The sequence below is a fragment of the Mya arenaria genome, chromosome 5, assembly GCF_026914265.1.
Source record: "Mya arenaria isolate MELC-2E11 chromosome 5, ASM2691426v1".
Classification (NCBI taxonomy): Eukaryota; Metazoa; Mollusca; class Bivalvia; order Myida; family Myidae; genus Mya; species Mya arenaria.
In genome coordinates, this window is record NC_069126.1 from 11,710,467 (window position 1) to 11,733,828 (window position 23,362).

At 32.3% G+C, this 23,362-nt stretch overlaps 2 protein-coding genes across 2 annotated transcripts in view; one reads left to right on the forward strand and one right to left on the reverse strand.

Moving 5' to 3' along the window:
* The window catches only part of LOC128235432 (uncharacterized), a 132,863-nt gene extending 115,676 nt beyond the window's left edge, over positions 1-17,187 (reverse strand). Inside the window, exons 1-15 of the mRNA XM_052950253.1 lie at positions 17,035-17,187; positions 16,416-16,506; positions 15,465-15,498; positions 12,247-12,305; positions 11,674-11,792; positions 10,445-10,541; positions 6,363-6,474; positions 6,062-6,233; positions 5,431-5,608; positions 5,102-5,310; positions 3,006-3,109; positions 2,244-2,413; positions 1,178-1,323; positions 724-900; positions 25-183 (exon numbers count right to left, since the gene is read on the reverse strand). Coding sequence (XP_052806213.1) covers positions 25-183; positions 724-900; positions 1,178-1,323; positions 2,244-2,413; positions 3,006-3,109; positions 5,102-5,310; positions 5,431-5,608; positions 6,062-6,233; positions 6,363-6,474; positions 10,445-10,541; positions 11,674-11,792; positions 12,247-12,305; positions 15,465-15,498; positions 16,416-16,506; positions 17,035-17,187 — 1,980 coding nt within the window. The remainder of the gene's footprint in view (positions 1-24; positions 184-723; positions 901-1,177; positions 1,324-2,243; positions 2,414-3,005; positions 3,110-5,101; positions 5,311-5,430; positions 5,609-6,061; positions 6,234-6,362; positions 6,475-10,444; positions 10,542-11,673; positions 11,793-12,246; positions 12,306-15,464; positions 15,499-16,415; positions 16,507-17,034) is intronic.
* A 1,512-nt stretch (positions 17,188-18,699) lies between these two features.
* The window catches only part of LOC128235433 (uncharacterized), a 35,619-nt gene continuing 30,956 nt past the window's right edge, over positions 18,700-23,362 (forward strand). Inside the window, exons 1-4 of the mRNA XM_052950254.1 lie at positions 18,700-18,706; positions 19,199-19,369; positions 20,305-20,448; positions 21,669-21,803. Of these exons, the coding sequence (XP_052806214.1) occupies positions 18,700-18,706; positions 19,199-19,369; positions 20,305-20,448; positions 21,669-21,803 (457 nt within the window). The remainder of the gene's footprint in view (positions 18,707-19,198; positions 19,370-20,304; positions 20,449-21,668; positions 21,804-23,362) is intronic.

Consider the following 23,362-nt stretch of genomic DNA (forward strand, 5'->3'; position numbering starts at 1 on the left):
TATTAATTGGATCTCATTACTTACGTTGTAAAAGGTCATGACGTCACTTCGAACTTTCTCATACAACTTTACAGACTCATCTACAAACTGTTTCACTGGAACTATGAAAGGCGGGAGTTTCTTTATGTTTACCACAGATATTTTCTTTATCACCGTATGAATTCTTGAACCAAATGAAGACACCTGCAAATAGAATGTTTCAGCTAGTAAGCACTTAAATAAAATAAAAACTAATATGACAATATTAGTAGACAAGATTTAACCAGTTATTTGTTTAAAAGCATAATTATTGATGGGTAACAATTACATACACACACATATAATAATAACGTTATCAATAACACATTGAGCTCACATCTTCAAATAAATGAAATGCAGAGCATTTCTTAACGCCAACCATTTTTGCACAAAATATAAATATATCAAAATTATTAATGGCCTACATCAAATAAATGTATTCCTACTTGGCCTTAACTGTGTAGATACTGAATGCGAAAATGCAAATCTTCCTTTGTTGATATTTAAGTTTTAAGTTAAGAATATTCTTTATCGATACATGTATATATTTACGTATGATGATGCGTGCATATTGTGTTTAAAAAGAAACAAATCAAAATTCACTCATTCAACATAAATAAGTCTAGATAAGACATGCAGTGGGAAAACAACACATCAATGTTAAATAATAGGCTTTTTCAATATAAATATCATAACATAACTTACTTTGTGCGGTAATTCTTCTAGGTTGTCGACAAATGCCTCAACTACTTCTTTAATTGGGAAATTAGAATTCAAAATATTTCGGAATGCAGTGACGCCTTTTCGGATAGCAGAAATTACATTTTTTATTGTTGCGATGAACTGCTTTGCCATTTGGAAGAAGTTTTCTATATCGAGGTCCTAAAACATTTCAAATAACTGTTTTATGGTTAAGATTCTCATTATTTATATTGTTGAATTGTTGACAAGAGACTATAATACAAACATAATGTAACATAAACAATTACATTTTGCGACAAACAAAAACACAAGTACATATAAATGTACGATCTTAATATCAGCAAACTATTTATATACAATATTTAGGGTTTAAATGCAGTATTAGTACATGTTTACTAATATTTTTACCTTCCGGTTAACTTTACATATGTTACTGCTTAATTTGATTATAACAAACCTTGAGGATATTCAGTTCATACTTTGCACCGCCTTTAAAGCATATCCTGGCAACGAAAAAGTCAATGTTGTAATTGAGTAGACCAAGATGAACTCTGGCGTAAGCCTCATCGTGTACTCGCACATCAATACTTCCCTTGAGCAATGCTTAAAATGAACATATTATAAACAAATATATTGGATGTACTTAACCTTATATAACTCAATTTGATCCAGTTGAACATATTATCTTATTAATAACACAAATGCGTGCATGTTTGCGCTAACTGGAATGACATACAAAACTCTTGACTACTAACAATATCTTTTCCAATCGATATACCTTGTAGTGTATTGATACCAACACAAATATAACCGGTATTTGTTTGTACAAGTTGTTTAACAAGATTTGTTGGTGATATTTTCTACCTGTATGGTATCCCGATAAGTGCAGGTGCTGCACGTGCATTTGTTCTACTTTTTTATAACCGCTACCATGACACTCAGGTGTGTGTGTAACATTTTGACAAATAAATGCTTATCGACATTGAGAAAACAGACTTAGATGTTTAATTGTAGTATTAAAAGCACAACTAGCGTGTTTCAACACTCGTCTGTTGTTCTTAGTTCAACTTGGTCCAGCTCAAATAGCTCGATATTTTTAACTACATGTATAGGTCCTGCTATTTTATTGAATGGTAAGTATCATGTGAATATTTCAAGGGTTTTTGAATAATGTCAAATAATTCAAGACTTTGTGCTATAATTACAATTTCTCAAAAAATATATTGTTTTTTTTTCCATTGACACACATAGTCAAATAAGTATCTATACTGTATGAAATATACCGTTACTTGCATATCATAAATAATTTGGTCAAAATGTAATTTATTTGAATCTTGGAAATGTCATGTAAATAAATACTTCATCAAACGGTTATTAAATCGTATTCAGTATGTATCACTTGGATGTATATATAAAAATCCGTTGACGCACAACATCAAATAAAAATTGAAAGTAATATCTTAATAAGGCCAAATTGATTATATTCCTCGTTCTCCTTGCAAAAAGAGTGCTTTTCTACTTACAGACTTTCAAATCGAGAAGGTTTTCCATAATAAGGCCAAATGAAGCACCCATTGACTTCGAACCAATTTCTTTTCTCCAGTCCACACCAGGTGCTTCAAGTTTGAATTCTAAAGATTTTTCTAATATGGACCTTTTTCCAACATCATGTGCCGTACTTGTGGAAGTGTTTCTGAAATAATCGTTTAAAACAATTGGCTTAAAAAGGTTTCAGAACAACAGTGAGTTGATTGGCAATTATGAATAAGTCTGAATTTTCAAATTGTATATCAACATAGCGTCACACATAACTAAATCAATATATTTTAATATACTTTTAGAACAATTGCAAAAATCGCACAAGTGCTTAAGGGCACTTTTTAATATAGTGATTATCGAAGCAACAATCAAAGCAAAAAAGGAATATGCTCTTTTGCTACCAATGAGCAACTTAAAAACACTAATTAAAATGCATTTCAAAATGGTTGGGGTATTTTTACGACCAAACTACGTTTTTGCTTCTATAACACTAAACGAACATTAATAAATGATGAATATATGTTTACTTTAGGATGTAAACGGATTTAAATCAAGACTCTGATGAACTTATATTGTCTTCATTTCAGCCAACAAATAAACACACAATAGTCATTGGATAAATTGCACAAACAAATTATTATGTGTTTTTCAATTAAATTGTTTGTCTTCTCTGTCTATGCGAATGGTTTGCTCTCAAAAATAGCTCACGTACGCTTATGCTTTAAAGTTAAGTAAATATCACATACAACGCATGTAGGGAGAGTGGATGTAATTGGTACTGTAGCATTGCTTCATATCGTACGGTTTCTTCTTCATCAGAAATGGCAACCATATGCAATGCATCTAACGTCTGTAAATTGAGAACAAGTATGTGTTAGTATTGTAAAAAATATTGCAAAGTATCGAAGTTGAGTGTATATCCTATTTATCCCTATTGACTTTAAGTCAAGTTTAAATACCGGTTCTGTCAGGTCGAAAGGGAAACCAAATGTTTAAAAACAATTTAACATTCTAGAGGTCACCTTAACCCAAAATTCAGTATTTGATGTTTGGCGTTCTTTATGTTTCGTCTACATTTTCCATTTTTAGTCAGAATGAGACGCCCAGTCTTAAATATGTATATGGGAAAATGTTATAAGACATGTCTCAATAATCTTGGTTCAACACACTTAAACTGCAATTTTATTATGGATCAAGTCGAGATGTCGAAAGGCATTTTAATATTCAAATTGCAAATGTGCATAAATCTTGGTGAAAGCTTTGTTGTTTTGTGAACAGAGTTAGGGTTATTTCGAGCTTAAAAGACAGTCATAAAGTAAATGATTACAATATATTTAAAACACTAGACGCATATGTTGTACTTAAAAGTTTGAAGTGAGGTTTCAAAACCGGTTTAAACATTTACTAAACTCCTGTTTGCAAAGGTTTAAAATGCGTTGACCTCAACGTATTTCTATTATATATTTTGATCATGTGTGGCCTCAATAAGTTGTTTAAACGTTTTGTGTTTCTCGTTTAGTGATTATGTCTAGGGTTAACCTTGCCCTTGTGTTTTGAACAGTGTCTTTTATAACGTTTTGCTAATTGTTTGGTCCTTGAAATCTTCGTCATAGCATTGACCAAACTATATGTCGCTTTTACAATGAATTCGTAGTTGTCATCATGTGTTATAACGTAGCTCACTAAATCAAGAATTCAATTACACAGGTTAATGCTCTAGTCACGCCTTCTATCCGAATTACATTTAACTTAGTAAGAATGGTTCTCTTCCATGAATTTCAATCTAAGTCAATTTTGGGTCATGTGGGGTCAACAACTATATGTATTGTCTCTCTCGAAAGGATATATATTTTTCTCCTGTCACTTGCATACATATTGAGCCAAACACAAGGTGTCGTGTAATCTTTGCTTTATAAGGATTGACTACAACGTGATGTTTATGTACAATCAACTGTTCATGAGACCGCACAAACGGACTGAAATATCAGGAAAATCACAAACAGTGCCGTAGAGTCTTAACAATAGACGGCCAACAACCGACATCAACCATCACTCGATCAGAAAGTTATATCACTCTGCATGAAAATGACATTGGCAAAAAAAATTCGGCCAGAAATTCTACACTTACCCATTGGCAAATGATGAAAACGTACACCATTTAATGAAAGATAATTCCATTCCTGTGGTGAACGACAACATCTCACTTACAACATAAAATTATTTATATCTTTGCCGGTGCAATTCTGACCTTCCAAATCCTTGTTCTTTGAAATTAACATGAATTAAATCCACTGAACATGTGGCGAGTGTTTGTAAACACACTCATGAACTTTGACCATGAACTGTGACTTGCGGAATAACTTTTACTTAAATCGATAATTGTTCAAACGCATTTCTGTTTTGAATTGATATTGATTGATTAAAAAGCGATAACATTGGCTTTAAACTTATTGAAAACATTTGAACGGTTTTTGAGAACTATGTTTGGGGCACAAAAAACCGCTACATGGACTGCAAAGTACCGATATAAATAGGGGAAAACAGTTCACCCCCTCCCCTTTTTAAAGATATTTCATCTTATTTATATAAACAAAGTAACAGGATAAATATTTCAGGATAAACATATAACAGGATAAAGTAGTTCCGCTACGGAATTTATTGGTTTCGCCTGCGGCTTACTCGATAAATTCTTCCGCCAATCCAAATCAACCCTCCCCGTCCACTGCACTAACCTTGTATTCTCTATATATAAGTACCCTGGCTCTCGTTCAAAAAGTCTGTATTGTTCAAATGTTTGTCATTGAAAACTGTGATTAGCTAACAGGCTGCAATTTAGGCATACCTTCTCATCTTCAAACGTCCTTAAAGCGAAAACACCAGCACGTTTCACCCACTGGGAGTTTGTTGAATTTATGTGAGATACAATGTATTCAAAGGAACTATACATCCCTGCATTCCCTAATGTTTCTAACAATACAACCTTTTCCAAATCGTGTTCAATGCATTCCCTTTCTGACATAAGTGATCTCTTCATTCTAAATGCCCATGGATCTGAAAATATAAGGTATGTAAAATATATTTCCCATATATATTTAACTGTACTACCTACAAGCTTCTCTTAAATCGATACACTGCGATTAACAACGTCATGCTTTGTTAAGGTTTCTTTACCATGCAGTCCGATGGCATCATGTAGATATCCTATGTTTACGTTTGCCTCCGCAATGTTGTTGTTCTGATTCAGATTTTTGATAAATCCTCCAAGGGCAAAGCAATATGTGTGTCTAGTTTCTCTTGTAAATCGTGTGTCTGTGTTCATACATGCCTTTCGCATAACATCCATCAGGTCCTAAAGAGATACGCAGAGTAAAATAAAGAAATAACATGAAAAATAGTTTTTGAAAAGTGTTTGAAAACTTCTGAAAAGTGTCGAGTGAAGCTCTTTCTTCTATTCTTTGCATTTGAAATTCACTGTCATACCGGACGCAGCACATTACTACGATTACTTAATTGTGAAGATGATCCACTTTATTCCCTTTTGGTGTCTGTCAATTTTAAGATGTAATGCACGGTATTTTTCCAATTGTTATTAAGTTTAGATCTGATTTTTAATGAAGTTTTAAACGATAACATCCCCATTTTGTATAATCATAACGCTATATGTCGTGCATTTACCGAAGATCTTTTTGTAGTAGACAATCACTTGTTATTTGATATGATGATCACACATGAAATTTAAATTAGTTATGATGTCATAATCGTTACTCATAAACATCGCTTTTATATGATATGGAGACATTACCGATGATGGAACTATATCTGATGCTGCTATCGTGGTAAGGATTCTATCAACTATTCTCTCTGAAGATTTATCTCCAATCAAGATTCTAGAGAGTTCGCCAACTGTATGTTCACTCTTAAGACTGCCTAGTGCGTCCGCAATATGGTTCTGATCTGCTCTTCTCGAACAATTCCTACAAAAAACTTGCATTTTCAAACATATCATATGTTTCATTACATTTTAAAACATGTTTGATTGTTTACACTGTGTTATTGCGTTTTTTTGTTTTTGAAAAAAATCCGCTAAATATGCAGTGACTTACTTTGGAAAAGGTAGCAGCAGATAGCAGTCTAGTACATTCTTTAATTCGTTGATTGAAAGACGTTCCAGGGCAAGCACAAGGGTCTTGAAGCAGATGCTTAATTGATGAGAACCTTGAACAGATATAAGACTTAGCTGGCACCTATACACACTAAGTGATATTTGTTAACTTAGTACAACAAACAAGCATTTTAGTATTTTTGTGTCACAAACACTTATGAATATAACGATAAACACAAACTATTTTATCACAGTAACATATACAATACTATGTTGTAAAACATCTTTCATAAACGGTGTAATATCAATGTATTTTCTTTTTAATAATTTCCCCTTTTACATCATTTCATCATTTAAAACATTATTATAATTGAATATTATTTTTAACAGCATAACAAACCATTGAATGATTTTAGAATTGTATTTTCAAACTAATTATGTCGATAAATCAGTAAACCGTTCGAATACAAGTAAAGTAATCTGATTGAGTTATTGGATCTGTGTGTTGAATGTTGACTTTACCAGTATTCCGTCAATGTTTAAAAGGTGTATCACTCGAATATGGTTAGTGTACATGTGTAAAAATGGTTTTTGAATTAGAGTGTCACTTAAACGATTAGGACAAAACAAGATAATCATTTGTTCGTCGGATTTGCCGTGCCTTATAATCCAAAAACGAAAAAAATGCGTCCGCACATATTTATTGACTGCGCGGAACTTATTTTGTTTACTTCCGAATTTTCCGCTATTTCATGAATAATATTTTACCTAGATTTTAACCCAAAGTTGACTTAAAATTCTTATCGAAGGTATCTAAATGCTATATATTCTTCCCGAGCAAACTTTAAGAGAATATATGTCCCCGTTAGCGGACTAATTCCGGTCTGGGTAACCGCAAAAAATCTGATAATTGTTTACAGTGTTTTGTCGGGAAAACAGTCGAACCCCGTTGGCTCGAACTCCCAGGGACCGGCGAAAATACTTCGAACGTCGGACAATTCGAGTCAAGCGGTTAACCTTCAGTATAAAGAAATCGGTCCTCAAAATCAAGTTCGAGTCAACGAGGAATTCGAGCCAAGCGAGTTTGAGCCAACGGGTTTCGACTGTAGTTTTCAACACTCAACGTTGTTATTCTTTTTCAAATATCAACTTTCAGTGTTCGTTCGTAATGTAACATACATGTTTTCCGTGAAAATAAATGTCATAGTCAATAGATTTAAGTCCTCTCAATAAAAAATAGCATCACAGCGTCGAGTGAAATAGTTATGTATGTGTGATTTTTAATTAATTTAATGTTTTGTACTTCAAATTTAGTGCTTAATGACTAAATAAAATTTTGAGTGCAAAACAAATGCAGTCAAACCCCGTTGGATCGAATTCGATTGGCTCGAAGTCCTCGATGGCTCGAACTTGAAGTAAAGGACTGATTTATTTGAAACTAAATGAAAGCATACCGCTTGGCTCGAAATTTCCGAGCCTCGAGTTTTTTCGTCGGTCCCTGGGAGTTCGAGCCAACGGTGTTCGACTGTAATCTGCATGTCACACAAGTAAAGGTAATAATATATTAGGTAATATCAATTATGGATAAAATATGTTCAATACTAGACATTTGGGTTAATAATGAGATATACATAGTGAATAAGGTTGCGGTTGTAAATGATAAACGGCGGCTAAGAAAACAAAGCGTACCGCCAGTGGAGATAATATTTGTTCCTCGTTTTCTGCGTGTGTTTAGTGCGAATACATAATTGGGAATATTTTGATGAATGAGCAAATGTTTTGGTTGTAAATTTGACCATCGGCGACTGACGAAGCTAAGGATTATTTGAAGGGGAGGTTAGTATTTTTCTGTTTCTTTCAATTAAGTGTTCTGTTATTTGTATTTGTTTTCTTTTCTTTTTTAATTTTAAGTGTTAGGATATGATGCGAGGTATTGTTAAACTCGGTTGCATGATTTAAGAATTAACCTACATAAATGTTCGAGAGTGTCTTTATCTGTACTTGTCATAAAAAGCTTATATTTCATAATATTAGGACGGTTAAAAAATAATGGTCAGATGTATTTAAATCTGTTTTTTTTTTTTTGAATTTTTTACAAGACTAGTAGCGTGTGAAATTTATCGCTAATGAGCAGAAATCACACTTTCTTTCGTTATATACCTTGGATGTGCTTTCCTATCTACCTCTTTCAACAGCTAGTTTGTGCTTTGCAGATCTGAACCTTAATAAAGTTTGAGCATCATTTATATACTTACTAAATATTAAGACCGATGCCACATATGCAGATCTGTTTGATATTGATTCAGTTATAATGTTACACAATTCAATCAAAAGTATCATTTTGTAAATGTTCTCTGTGTTATAAACATGTTCCACAACAATTTTATCAGGGACGTCAAATGGTTTAACAAGACCTGGCCATATATTTGGAAAAGCTCAAAAAATGAATTACTCTTACTTGTTAAAATGCTTATGTGATAGCAAATTAGATAAGTATGGTATGAATACAATAGTTGATCTTTTTGGTCTTCGTTTTATTGCACGTAACTGATAGGAGTGCTGCCTTTAAAATGTATTAATGTTTTAAGGGCAGTGGCAATGAAACTTAATAGTGAAGCATTTCATTTTATTGCCATCAAGCCAGATGTTCATGAAATACACTCAAAACCTATATATAATTGAAGAAAAACTGTTTTGCAATTGAAAAGCATTTCCTTACATAATTGTGATATATTTGTCAAGGAATATACATTTTGTTTATTTAATTTTCGCCTCTGATTTACCTTTATTCTCAAAATTATTCATGGTCATTATAATATCTCATATAAATGCAATAGTAGTCTAAAATCGCTGACTTCTAACAGTATTGCTCATCCCGATTTTCATGGTGATTTTTTTGAAGAAAAGTATTAAAATTGAAGTGCAGCAGCTAGATGGGCAGATAGACTCAATGGAATGTGTTAAACCGTGTATATAACGGCAATACTTTGAAGAGTACTGCCCTTCTGGTTTTTGACGATGAATTCCTCGTGTTATCTTTAAAACCGTTTTCGGCTGGCTAGGAATGTTTCAGCGTGTGACGTCACTTTGTTTCAAAACTTTACTATGGGTAATCTTTTGGAAGAAGATTTTATATATGTATAAATAAATGTTGTGTTTTCATTTTAAATAATGTTTCCTTTTTTTGTTCCCGGTTTAGTATAATGATGCTTTTCATTATGAAACTCTATGAACATACAGTTCTAAACATTTTATTTGCTAAGGCAGACTGTGTGGGATTTTTATAGTTTCAAACAATAACTGCATACTATCTTTGAAATGCTTTTTTAATTTTGAAATTGTATTCCTTCGTCTGTAGATGGGGTCAGGATCCCTTATCATTGAAGTACTTGGGGTTTACCTATTAGTTTATTATTATTTGTTTTATTATTAAAAAAACTTAAGTTAATTTATACTTTGATAAGATTTACTATTTACGTTTTTACGTTTTTCAGGATTGTTGGGATAAGAGTGATGCTGTGCATACAAACTTGTTTAAACCCCCAGTAAATTTTCATTTTACTGATCGTTTCAAGGCGGTACCCAACAATCCTTGATAAATACCCCTAGTTCTTTTATATAGGATCAAGGTAATGTGTTGTTTGTGGAGTAATGTGCTGCTGTTCCATGTTGCTGGATTGTAATTTTTTTGTTTGTCTGGCGTTTACTCTGTGCCATTAAACCTTGTCTTTGCATAAACTTCCGATTACTGTGCTTGTTTATTTAGTTTTTTAAATAATTATTTATTTAAAAGAAAATACTGTCTCTCTCCTACTTTTTTTCTGGCAAAATACGTAAAACTAATGATCAACTTGTTGTGGCCGTTTGCTAGGCACTAAGTGGAGGCCGAAATGCAATATCATTGAATGGAATTCTTGATCTTCAAATCAAAAAAATAAATGGAATTCATGTGTAATGACAAAGCTTGAATGAATCTAGTGACGGATTAGTAAGTTAAATATTAACGAATCATAGGAGTCTTAAAGCAACAGTTAATTTGCGGAAATTAAGATACTTGAGTAAACGCAATGAGGGTTAGCCTACCTTTTTCTGGTTCCTTTCTCATACATTCAAGGCTCGATTTGATAACTTCATTGATGTTGTCGTCCTTGTAATGTTGATTTCTCGCGTTATGTGGCGTCTTAAATGGACATATGCACATATAATTTGCGAATCTAGCATACTGCTTAACACTGTCAACATTTGTATCAGTCGCTGAACTATATATAGATTCTCGTGCAACAATGCACTATGCATGCATTCATGTTTTATAACAAGTGTTTTTAGAGGACGACTTGTATTATATAACGTAATATTAAAGCTCTTGCGCACTGCACTTCTGCTCTTTTCTTTCTATTTTTACCTAACGTGACCTGTCCATGTTATATTTTCATATAAACGACATTAACCTATCTGTACTGTTTACTTTAGTAACGGCTCGGTTGACATACGCTCTCAGCCTTCATGGCATCCGATATCAATATTATATTCAAGTTTCTTTTTAAATTCCTTCAAGTTTGTTATCTACGGCCATGAACAGAAGCTTCATTATATTAAATGCATACTGTAAAAATGGGAGATAATTCAGCAATGACCAAAGCTATTGGTATGATTCTGCGCACTGCATTTGATCATGTTGCCTTCTGTCTATGTTTCAAGTTTTTTTGGAATATCATTTGAAGTTTGTTTTGTTATCCTCCAAATGTACCAGATGGAAGGACAGACGTACACACAGTGACAAAGAATGGGAGTGGGAGAATAGCAATGAATATCCGTTAAACAATTATTTACAAACTTTTATTTCAGGCAGTCGCAAACTCCATTAACAGTTTGGTAAGAACTACATTCGTAATGTATAAGGCAAACAATCCTACCAAGTCATGGAAAGTCATGGCTATTGGGTTAGATGTTGCGTGACACAATCTTTTCTAGCATTTGACCTAGTTACATAGTTCAAAACTTGACTACATAAATTAGGATATACTACACATATATTACACATATGAAGGTGTTTGTCAAAGTGTAATTTTTTTCTTTATTCCAATTACCTATATCAAAGAGTTTTTTCTTTAGTACTATCAATGCAAGAAATGTTGACTTAAGAGGGATGATAAATACTGCGTATCGTCATAAATCACTTTTATAAATCTTTGTAGACTTTATTTTCTTGAAAATCTTGCATCATTCGTGTTTTGCATGTATTGGAATTGTTTTTCATTTACGCAAAACATAAGTGTTGCACTTTCGTTAAAAAACAATGAAACCTTTCTTACTTGAATATTAGAAGTGATTACTTCTGTAATGTTTTGAGGTCTTTGAGTGGGCTTCGTTGAACCTCGTTTCCTAGTGAAAGTCAATCTGTCTTTTGAATGCGCCTTCACATGTGGAATGTCTGAAGCATATTATACGAGTTTAACATATGTGATATGCACTGAACATATTATTATTATCATTTCATATTGTTTTTTTGGTTATGAATATACTTTTTTGTGTTTAGCCCTTAAGCTATAATTAAACAGAATAAATTTGTCAGTAATATTTGTTTAAACTTTTTGGAACTTAATTATGTTGAAATATTTGTTTGTAGAATTTATTACCACATCAAAATAAACTTCAAGCACGTCTTAAGCTCGTTAAAATACTCATATATTACAAATCATACAAACAATCGTGCTACACTTCAAAGCAAGTATGTTTCAAAAGTCCTATTGATTTACAGTTTATTTCATATCGTCGATGACACAAGCAGCTATAAATTCACTTTAGGGATTTTGTGTATCTGATACAGATGTCTGCTGACTGGTTACAATATGATTTCATATTTGTTTAACTGAAAGTTAAATTACCGAAGTCGGTGAATGAGGACACCGGCGGCAATGGTCTCATTCCTTGGTATGGATTAAAGCTGTAAATAAAAAATGAATGAAAGTGGTGTAAATGTATACAATCGCCACTACATTCCCACACAGAAAGTTTTAATTGAATACACCACCGCTTCATGTAATATATGGCATGCTGACAAATGTAAAATTCTGTATGTTTACTTGTCATGATGTTTAAAATCCAATGTCAAGTTTTCTTCCAAGTTCACGCTGTCAATAACGGACCTTTCTGAATGTAAAGTCAGGTTCTGTAACAAAATACGTATTTAATTGTAATATTTGAATTAAACACCTGATTACGTTATTTGAACATATTTGTTGAGAACTAAAATATTTGTACAAATTATTTAAACATTAACTCTTTAGACGAAACTGTAGTCTTTCTGGTTTACTAAAATGTTCATAACATGTAAGTCTGTTTGTTTTAATTATTTGTAAAGTTGGCAACTAATCCAGCGATATCACTTCAGATATCATAAGCAGGAAGAATGGAACTCAGCCAACAACCTCATGTTTTCAATTAATAACAATGATTTATTATTGCTCAAGTGTAATGCAAAACATTTTAAATCCAGTGGTGCCATTTACCTACCGTGGTCTTTTTATTGCTTGCAAAAACATTAAACGTTGTGAAATCGTACAATTTCACAAAAATACTAGCATGACTTGCATTTTAAAATGAAAATATACTTGCTTTTTGATATGAAGAAGGTCCTGTTTTTATTGGATGTGTATAATTCACGCGAGTCTTGCTAATGTTATACCCATCCTGTGTCTTATGAACTGAATAATTGGAGATGTGGTGACCTATGAAAACAATTTGATATACAAATATCAAAAAAAATAAAAAAATTATTGTTATATTATTTGGTTTGCACTCATAAATTCATATTATCGTACGCTTTGAAAATATAAGTGTGGGTCTTGTAAACATTAAAATAGCATTTTCTAACATCTATGTACGAACTTTGTTCAATCTACCAGTGAAGAGGTTTTAGGATAACTCTTCATTAATATTTCATACCCTCTTTTCCATGTTCTGTTGTTTCGTAGGACCAACCCATGCCGTCGGTCTTGTGTTCGATCTATTGATATAAAATGTGGCAAAACTGTTCAAATGTTAGTATTTAATTCGTATCTTAGCTTCAAATAGCGAAAATGGAACATCATAAACCATATAGATGTGCAAAGCAGGCTAATGTACAGAATGAGAAAAAAAGAGAGATTATAGCTGCAATAAAGCAGTTCTAAGTTACGCTTTGCATTTAATTTCACTGGCACAAAACCTATACAAGGTAATTTTTATTGATCTGGCAAAAATTAAACATGAACTCTCGGCCAGTTAGCTTGTGCAGTTAGCTTTTGTCCATGAATTATTTCGGAGCATAAACCTGCGTTACCTATACGAAACGTAAATCATTCGAACATCACATGTATGACAGTGTAAGTACAATCCTAAATGTACGCGATAAAATTGGAAATATAGTTTGATTATAATGGAAATTTTCCTAGCTAATTTGAGTTTAACTGAAGTTATTGGCTATCATAATAGTCCAATTCATAAATTTCGAACGAAACAAAACGATTTAATAATTTATGAGGGCAGAACAGTTTGGGCAAAAAGGACTGGGTTACCTAGCCCCTTTTAAAAACTGTCAAGCTAAATCTTAAAACATATAAAACTAACTAAAGTAATACAACAATACTGCTTTACCTCGTGTTTATGATGAAGTTTACAACCTAACATATCTGCGAATCCTCGTTTAATAGAAAGCAAATTTCGATCTTCTGAGCTGTCATGATATATTTTCAATATCTCGCCACGAGATGTCAGCAGAAAAGAAAACCTGTAGGATATAGTATAAAGTCCTTTGTTTTAAAATGTTTTTGATGATTATGATTATGTTGGTGGAGTATAGAATGGTGATATCGGTGGTTCATACATATACAAACTTTCAATCGTATACATGTACATTTTCAAGTTATTTAGTGAATTAATTACAATCCAAGTTTATTTTTAGAAGAAACGTTAAATACACCTATTACACAAACGTTGGTATTTGTTATCAAGATTTGCTTCTTCCATTGGCGAAGGTGTGTGTTTATGTCAAGAAAGTTGAAAATATATGACTGGGACCACACACAGACAAGACGTATATCGTAGTGATACGTTTTGTAACTAAAACACACCGGCACTTCACCATTCCGCCACCCAAACGGCGACAGACGTACATCTACATTTGACGGTATCATTATCGATTATTTTTCATTTGCGTTGAACAGGTATGAGGATATGGACGATTACGTTTCAACAATAATAAAAGAGATGGTGAATTATTTATCTTTTCTCTACTGTATTTATGTTCACACTTGTAATATTAAAACAATTATTTCACGTGTAAACTAATGCGATACTGCAGATTCTTCAGCGCACTTCTCCCTAGGAAGACTCAGAACTGTGACGATATCGAACTGTGTAGCCTTTGATTTTAAATTCCAACTACATATTTAGCACACACTGTTATCTTATAGACTATTTTGGATTCCCTTATTTTCATTTTGTATGTTACTCTTTGCCTTATTATTGTTCGAATGTATTACGCATGGATCTGCTTATCAAACAGGCTTAATCGAGTATATAAAAACTACTTTATGTTAAAATTGTTTTGATCCCTATCATGTTAACATTGGTTTGTGTTAACTATTGTTTTGAAAGCTATATTTGTACAAGCAAATTCTACTTGAATAATAAATATATCGCGGGACGCTCTGTCGAGAAAACACAAAATGATTCGGGTCCGTAAATAATAAATTGGCCGATTTTAATTTTGGTAGAAACAAGTTGTTTTCTATTCAGTATGTGTGTGACGAAAAACGCGCTATCCTAAATGCAATAGTTTATTAAAGCAAACAAATCATTACGTTTATATGTGAACAAAAAAAAAAACTAATATCCATCAGAAAAACGTCCTAATGTTGTTTATATATATAGCCCTCAGACTCCCGGGTGAAAATACTACGTGCCTTGATGATGGTGACTACATATATATATGTGCCACCAAAGTCACATAGTATGTTCATCGTGAGTCTGAGGGAAAAGGAAAAATCTATCAATTTGGAAAACTATTTTCGTCGAAACCATCAACTGATAAAACTTCGATTTGACTCAAACTATTCCTTACCATTTTGAGAAGTTCTCATTCTGGCCAGCGCATTCTAAAAGAAAATATAGTTGTTGTTATTAACTTGTATACATTTTTAGAAATCGTTTAATGCGTATGGCTATGTAACAAATTGAATCATAATCAAAAGGTTTCCTTGGCCACGAGTATTATCATTTAGGGAAAAATAAAATGTTTGAACGTATAAGCAATGTCAACACTTATTTTATTAAATCGGTGTTTTGTTCACGAAACCACTCCGAGCTTAAAACGCTGACTCTTCTATTACTTGGCCGAATTGAAACAGAGTGTGAGAAAAACAATTAGCTGTTGATGACTTCGCATCATAAGGAGTTTAAAAGCAAATCACACGAGTTTGAGCAAATGTGCTGTAAGCATATATGTTAACACATACCGCGCGAATTAGAAATAAATTTTTGCTTTACCTAACCACAGCAATTATAGTATGTCATATTCAGTGCTCGAAAGTCAGAAAAATTTCACTTTCAAAAATCATGCTACTAAATTTACGAGACAGAGCGATACTTTATCTGAATATATAACACTAATAAATGAAATCTCGCTGTCAGAAGACTTGAAAGATAAAAGCATGTCTCAAGTGGGATATAAATTATAAGGATGCGTAATCAAAATAAATTAAATTTAAAATAATGAAACATTACGATGAAATTTCGAATTATCTTCAAGATATTTATCATTTATAAACTGATTTGATCATTTGTAAAATGCAGTTTTATAAAAATAATTCTCACGCAGTATAGTTATGTTTTATTGAAAGTCCTATTTCAAGGTACAATTAAAGTATCATATGTTATTTTTTTGTATTTTGCGTGAAAAACTCGGGCTAGATCGAGGAAAAAGCAAACCGCATCAGCATGATTTGAATTCGATTTGTCGTATAAAAAGTACAGGCTTCTTTACTAAAGATGTCCACCGTTCAACAACGCTTACCTTCTGTCTTTTCAGTGCAAATTGAAAACTCATAAACGTTCAGTTTCAATTCCTGACCCTTTTCGTCGTAGCGAATACATTGAAATCCGACCTGAAAATTGTGCAATGTCCGCAGTTCAAACGTTTGCAAGATAATCTAAATCCGTATAATATACACACATGAAAGTTGCATACCAGTTACCATATCTAATAAATACATCGTCGGTATACTTTTTATTAGCCGCAATTTATAGATTAATGAAGATAACGAACTATAATAAAAATATAAACAGTATGAAAAAGTAATTGAATACGTCCATGAAAATGTTTTACCAGTTCCGATATGCCCTGTCACAGAACTGTATGATATATCGTGTATAAATGGTGTTTATGTGTGCTGTCGTTTTGTTTGCGTTACTTTATTTTGTCCTATTTATTTTTATTATGTAGTTGGTGGAGAGATTGAATTGAAATTAAATAATAATCTATATTGTACATACTATATTATACGATGATGAAACATAAGACAAGAGGCCTATAATAATTATAGAAATGGTAGTAAGAATACTTAATGAGTAAATCTGTAATATTTATCGTTATCTAAACCAACTATGGCAATCATTCCAAAAGAAGTAAATACCTTTGCGAATGTTTTGAAGGTATCAACATCATGCAGCGTTGCGACAGAATCAAGGTCGTACAGGTACTCGATTCCTGGTTGGTAACGGATAAACGATGCTAATCCTTCCCTCCAGAAGAGAAGTAGAAAACACACCTGTATTAATATTGCCATAGTGTAGAAGCTTTCAATTTAAAGTTCATTTTAATACACATAAACTTTAAAAATCGGCTGTACGTGCGGTTTATCAATATTTGAAATCTGAAAGATTGATTTCATCTTATATAAGAGTACTTGCTATCCAATCAGAGGTTTTGATCAGTTTATTTCGTACAAGTGTAGCTATTTAGTAGGCGTATTTACCGATCCATGTACGAAGTGGCATCGGTTTAAATAGGATAGACTAACATGAGCATATTTGTTTTATCAGTTTTAAGATGAAGGTTTTATTTTTAATACTCGGATTATTCATGTACGTATTTTTTTCTAATATTTAGGCGATAATTGTAAATAAAAAAAGATCGAATACGAATAGTTCATTCAGTACAATTTTACTTCGACAATGCCCTGTATATCATTAAGTGAACATGCTTTAAACAGTTGAGATAAGTATATTTATGAGTGTATCGTATAAAGTGCGTTTAATTCTGACTCCCCAAATCGAATTTCTGTATTCAAAACAAATAATTCACAAACGTTGTAATATGTCTATAAACTAAAACTTCGGACATGGCTGTAGCCTTATTTCTTTTACAGAACCACTATTTGCAGAACTTGTTCTTCTGCACAAAGCCACTATTGCTACACGCAAGTTTACAAATCAAAACGTACATGTACTGGTACCTGGCTCCTTTTTTCAAACTGCAAATACAAGTTAGTACTACCTTTGTCTTAAAAGGTTGCAAAGATATGTACCGTCATAAAGTAACACGAAAATAATCTAAATAATGAAATAAAAATAAACATAATAACATTATTGTGAAAAGAATTAAACCAGAGGTATTTAGTGAAGTACTGAAGTAAACCTCTGAAAATATGTTATTGATGTTTAATTTGTAACAAGTTGACACTAACTTGTATTCAATACACTATCGATTTTGTATTTTCACGATTTTCATTCTTCCTTATTTAAGTGATAAATTCCTTTTTGTCTAACGTTTTGCAGAAGGGTTTCAACGTCAAGTAGGATATGCTGTCCTAAATATTACGGAAACAATTGTGACTTACGTAAGTTGAAAGCTACATGAATATGTTTACTAATATATAAAGTAATTTTGTGAAAAAAAGAAATGTACCTAATTTTGTTCTTATACTCTGGTTGAATACATGTTATCTTCCTAAATTAATTTACACTTTATGCCAATCTGGTACACTTGAGAACATTGGCTCTTTGTTTTTGACATGTTTCGAACTGTTAAAGTTGCTACCGTCTCGTTCAATAATGCATTTGCTGTCTGTATGATTGAACCTATTTGTTAATTTTATTATTGATACATTGACTTATTATTGAATTCATTATCAAATAAATTTTTCAGTAATGACTTGCGTTTCTTAAAATATCACGACGCATTAGACTATAATTGAAGTTTAGGTTATGCCGAGTGACCCGTTATATCATTTTGGTCATTAACTATTGTCCATGGTAAAGTTAATCAGTTTCTATTGCAAAATGGATGATTGATCAAAATGGCCAGTGCAATTTTCTAACTCTACCTGTGGGAACTATGCTTAAAAAGTATTAGATTCTTTTCATTTCATTAGTCTGTCATGCTATGTTATAATCTTCAAGGTCCTGTATTCAATCTATTTCTAAATGTTATCCAAAATTTCTCGGGTGTGAATGACAATAACAAAATTTGCATTCTTTCAATGAATTCATATGAGGTTGATTCTTAAAAACTAATCACAATATCATTAGAATAGTGGTTATTTGTAGTTTGACAAATGATTCGTGAGAGCTTGACGACTGTAGTGACACATTAATAAAATCATACATATGGAAGCACGTAGCACTATACCTTACTAGTTAACATTAAACCCTTGACCAAATGTTGCCTAAGTTAGTTATATTTGTTTGCACTTATGCATACAACTGATCGCGAATATACGTTTATCTGTACTCTTCAGCTTGTTTTGTGTTTAAAGCAAATTTCTTATTACAATGACACCCTGTAACTGCTTAAAGCTAAATGCGGCCAGCGAGATGTTTCTTCTTGCAATCTAAACGAAGAAGGAAGGGTGGTCTACAGAAATGGATCGATCATTACCAACAGTGGGGGAAGGTGCGTCGCACCAGATACATGCGCAAACTGTAATGAAGGCTTCTATCCGAACACTGATGTCGGCAAATGTAAAGGTATGTATTAAAGTTTATGATACAAAATATGTAAATTATCATTTTTTGCCGTTAACTTTTATGAACATTTGCAACAATATAATGTACCTCAAGCAGAAACAGACCTCATGTATTGTTAATAATCTTGAAACGAAAATATGGTTTAACATTTAAACTTTTATACAAATATTGATCTGCAAAATATAGTATTTTGAAATAAAATAAAAAAAACATGTAGTGTACACGTAATAAAGTCATTTCCAGGCAATCGGCATTGAAAGTCAGTACAAATAGTTTAATCAACAATAATACCGAAGATGATATTCTTTTTTAAATAAACCTGTCTATTTTCTTATATATACTAATGTATCAACATTTGACCTGCACTTTGAATTGTAAATACCTACCGATTTAGGGCAAAAAACACGTAAGTTATATTTGCTATAATTCAAGTCGCATGTAGATAATTCTGATGCGCATGTGCACCGTGATTTATGCAGATCATGGTTATACACACACAGATGGTGAAGAGTATTGTAAAAACTGATGAATTTAACGCATTGGAAGCAGATGGAATTCAACATAATGTCTGAAGTATTTAATGAATTGAACTCATAATAATTTTAAAGTATCATCATAGACACTTTGCATAAGTTTCCAGATTAACTGTCAAGATGTGTTATTGTAATATTTTGGAAATAACACAGATAAGAAGTTATGTTTCTTAATGCTTATCCCAGAAATACCTGTAGTGTGAACTGAATACTCCTTATTGTTGTTTTGATGAAACTTATATTCTCTTTAAAGTCAATTTAATCTACAATTTATTATTATCCACGTGAAAATTAATTAACATAGCACATTAAGTAGTCCGGTAAAGGCTTTTAGTGATTTGAAAACGTGTGGTTTTGTTTCATATGTATCGTTTATGCTTGTAAATGTTTCCTCCATCACAGCATGTTCAACTATACCTTTCTGCAATATACATCGATGTTCAAATACACATGATGCCACGTGTGAGTTCTGCCAAAATGAGTTCAACAGGGACTTATTAGGATGGAATGAATACACAGCACAACCGGACCTAAAACAATGTACACGTGAGTATTTTGCATTTAGCTTTAAATATCTAAGGAAGAGATGGAATCAATAAGAACACGTATTTGCTAATTAATAAAAAATATTAAAGTGTGTTCTTAGGAAATCATCAAATCAATATGTTTACATATAAATAGTGATAAGTTCAGAAATGATAATTTCTGTTGATACTGATTTTCATTTTCTATTTATGTGATCTTGACCGAGGAGGACACTCTTGAACACTCTTAACGTACAATAACTTTCTTGAATAAAACATTTTATATTAAAATGATAAAACAATTTATTAAAACAAATGATTGGTTGGTAACATAATAGACACACAATTTGCGTTCGCGAAGACAAAAATCAATTCAATTACCTGATTTCTTTTTTCAATGACATCAAAAACTTTGTTGCTCAATTTGGTCAGCAAAATATAGCTATCGATGAGATGGAATATAAATAATGTTTGAATGGTACTTCTGAACTACTCTTATAATAAGTGCTTAAACAAAGATATTTGTCTTCCGTGCGCATACAGTGATTTGTCATGTTTTAAGTTTATCTCAATAAATTATTTAAGGTTTAGTGAGCTTCACAAGCTAAAGCAAATACCTACAAGTAGAAACAATAAAGAAGGCTCTTTTAAACTGTGATCTATAGATTAACAACCATGACGAAGCTTTATCTACAATATTTGCCTACGTAAATGAAAAAAACTTTTTGTTGATTGTGTTGTAATAAATCGACTCCAGAGATTATAGATGACATATGAATGCATTCTATTTATCACACTTACCTTACATGAAAACAAGATTTGTATTTGCATCTGTCGTATAAGGATTTCATCACATTTAACGTTAAACTGAATTGATGTGAATGTTCTGGCTTCAAATCAAACACCGCTCGTAGAATTCTTAACGTTACGTCAAAATTGTTTTTAAACGTGTTCATCATCAGCTGATATTTCAAAACAGTTTATATCAAATGATATTTGTTCGATATATGTTTGTCCATTGAAATGACAATACATTTGAAGTGTAATATGATTACCCAAAGGCCTCTTTATCTGATAATCAAGCTAAAATTCAATAATCATCCTTCATTACGGCTTCAAAAACTTGAAATTTGAAATTTAGACAAAGACAGGCAATGATGTGACGCATTAATAACTAATAAACCGTTAACAAAACACATTTTTCTTCCGTGGCATTAGTAACACTGGCAACTTTAATTGTAGGTACTTGCTCTTGGGTGAGGGGATACAGATGTTACCCAGGCGTTTGCAATGACACCTATTATCGCTTTTATGACGCGATTGGAAAGACAAACTGCATATGCGCCAAAGGCTTTGGCGGCATTGACTGTGCTACATGTAAATATATGTAAACTTAAAACAAATTGCATTGCTATATTTAGTATATATCTTCGATGCATGGCGTTAAATCACATTCTATTATTATATACTCTGAACATCAATTCTCATCTGTATTTGAAAGATCTCTGACAAAAGGTTAAAACCATCACAATATTTTCATATTCAAGCATTTTTTAGCTTGTTTGAAGTTCAAAAATGTATTTGAAATACAGCTCCAAGTTTAACAAATACTTGATTTTTCCAAAAAATAGTATAAAAAAACAAATCGATTCACATGGTTATTTTTTACTAGAAACTCTTGATGCAGACGGGAAGCAATTGTGTACTATTATCCTTATAGGTATCAAAAAGCCAAGGAAGTTTCTTTTCTTTTTTGAATTCCTTCTGTTTGAATCTTATATGGAATGTAGTAATGATCTTGCTCTAACGATATTTCAATATTAGTTAATATTTTTATGTAATTAATTAGATGATTTCATATTGGCCCAGTTATTTGTCCGAGGTTAGCTGTATTGGCAAATACAGCTGATCAATGACAAATAACTCGGCCAATATGAAATCACCTACTTTATAAGTATTTTATTAATCAACCATTACCATTTTGGTTAAAACATTCTAATAACTTACCTTTAGTTCACATTGAAGCCGTATTTATCACTTATTCCTTCTTGGTGTCTGTTTTTCTAGACTTGACATGCATCCTTAAAGTGACATTGCACATACTTATGAATAAAGCACTGTACATTGTACGGAAGCATGTTTTTCGTCTTTATTTCGTAAATCGTTTGCCAAAACGTCAAATATTTCACCTTCGTCGTCCATTATGTCGGTGTAGAAAATCACGATAGTCGTAAAATCCACAAACGGGTTAAATACAACTGTAATATTAAACCTTACAGAGTGGTGCAAATATGCAATAGGTTCAAGTATTCCAAATAGGTTTATACGAAGCACAAACGTTTCAAAACAGTCGGAAAATAGAAAACATAATGGCTATCTTAAAAAATAATTTCCAGCATATTTCTCATATTAAGCGAGTTTCGACAGCTAATGAAAATGGCCCATTTCTTCAATCCTATATTAGGCGAGTTTAGTATCCAGTCAAAACGGCGGAAACTCATATTAACCGAGGTTTGTTGAAATTGGCCGAGTTTGGTCGATATTGTGCGAGTTCTGGCATATAATGTCTTCAATTGTCTGGTATTTGTACCACAATTGTCTCTGTGTCTCGTCAAATAAGTAATAGTTGATTAATAATATCTTATAACGTCTTATAACGTGGTACGTCCCTTGGTTGATGTCCGTTTGGTGTTGGTAATTGAGCTTGGTAACAACGTAGGCTCTAGTTTCCATTGTTTTTACTGATTTGAAAACTTCAATCAACAAACATTACCAGTTGCTCAAACTTGCTAAACTTACTTAGGAACTAATGTAAACTGGGTGCACTAAATGGACATGATTGTGTATGTAATATTACTAAATGTACCGATTCGAAATGTTGATCTACGGATATATAATGAAACGGCGTGCGGGAGTTCATTAAAATAGTGTACAAC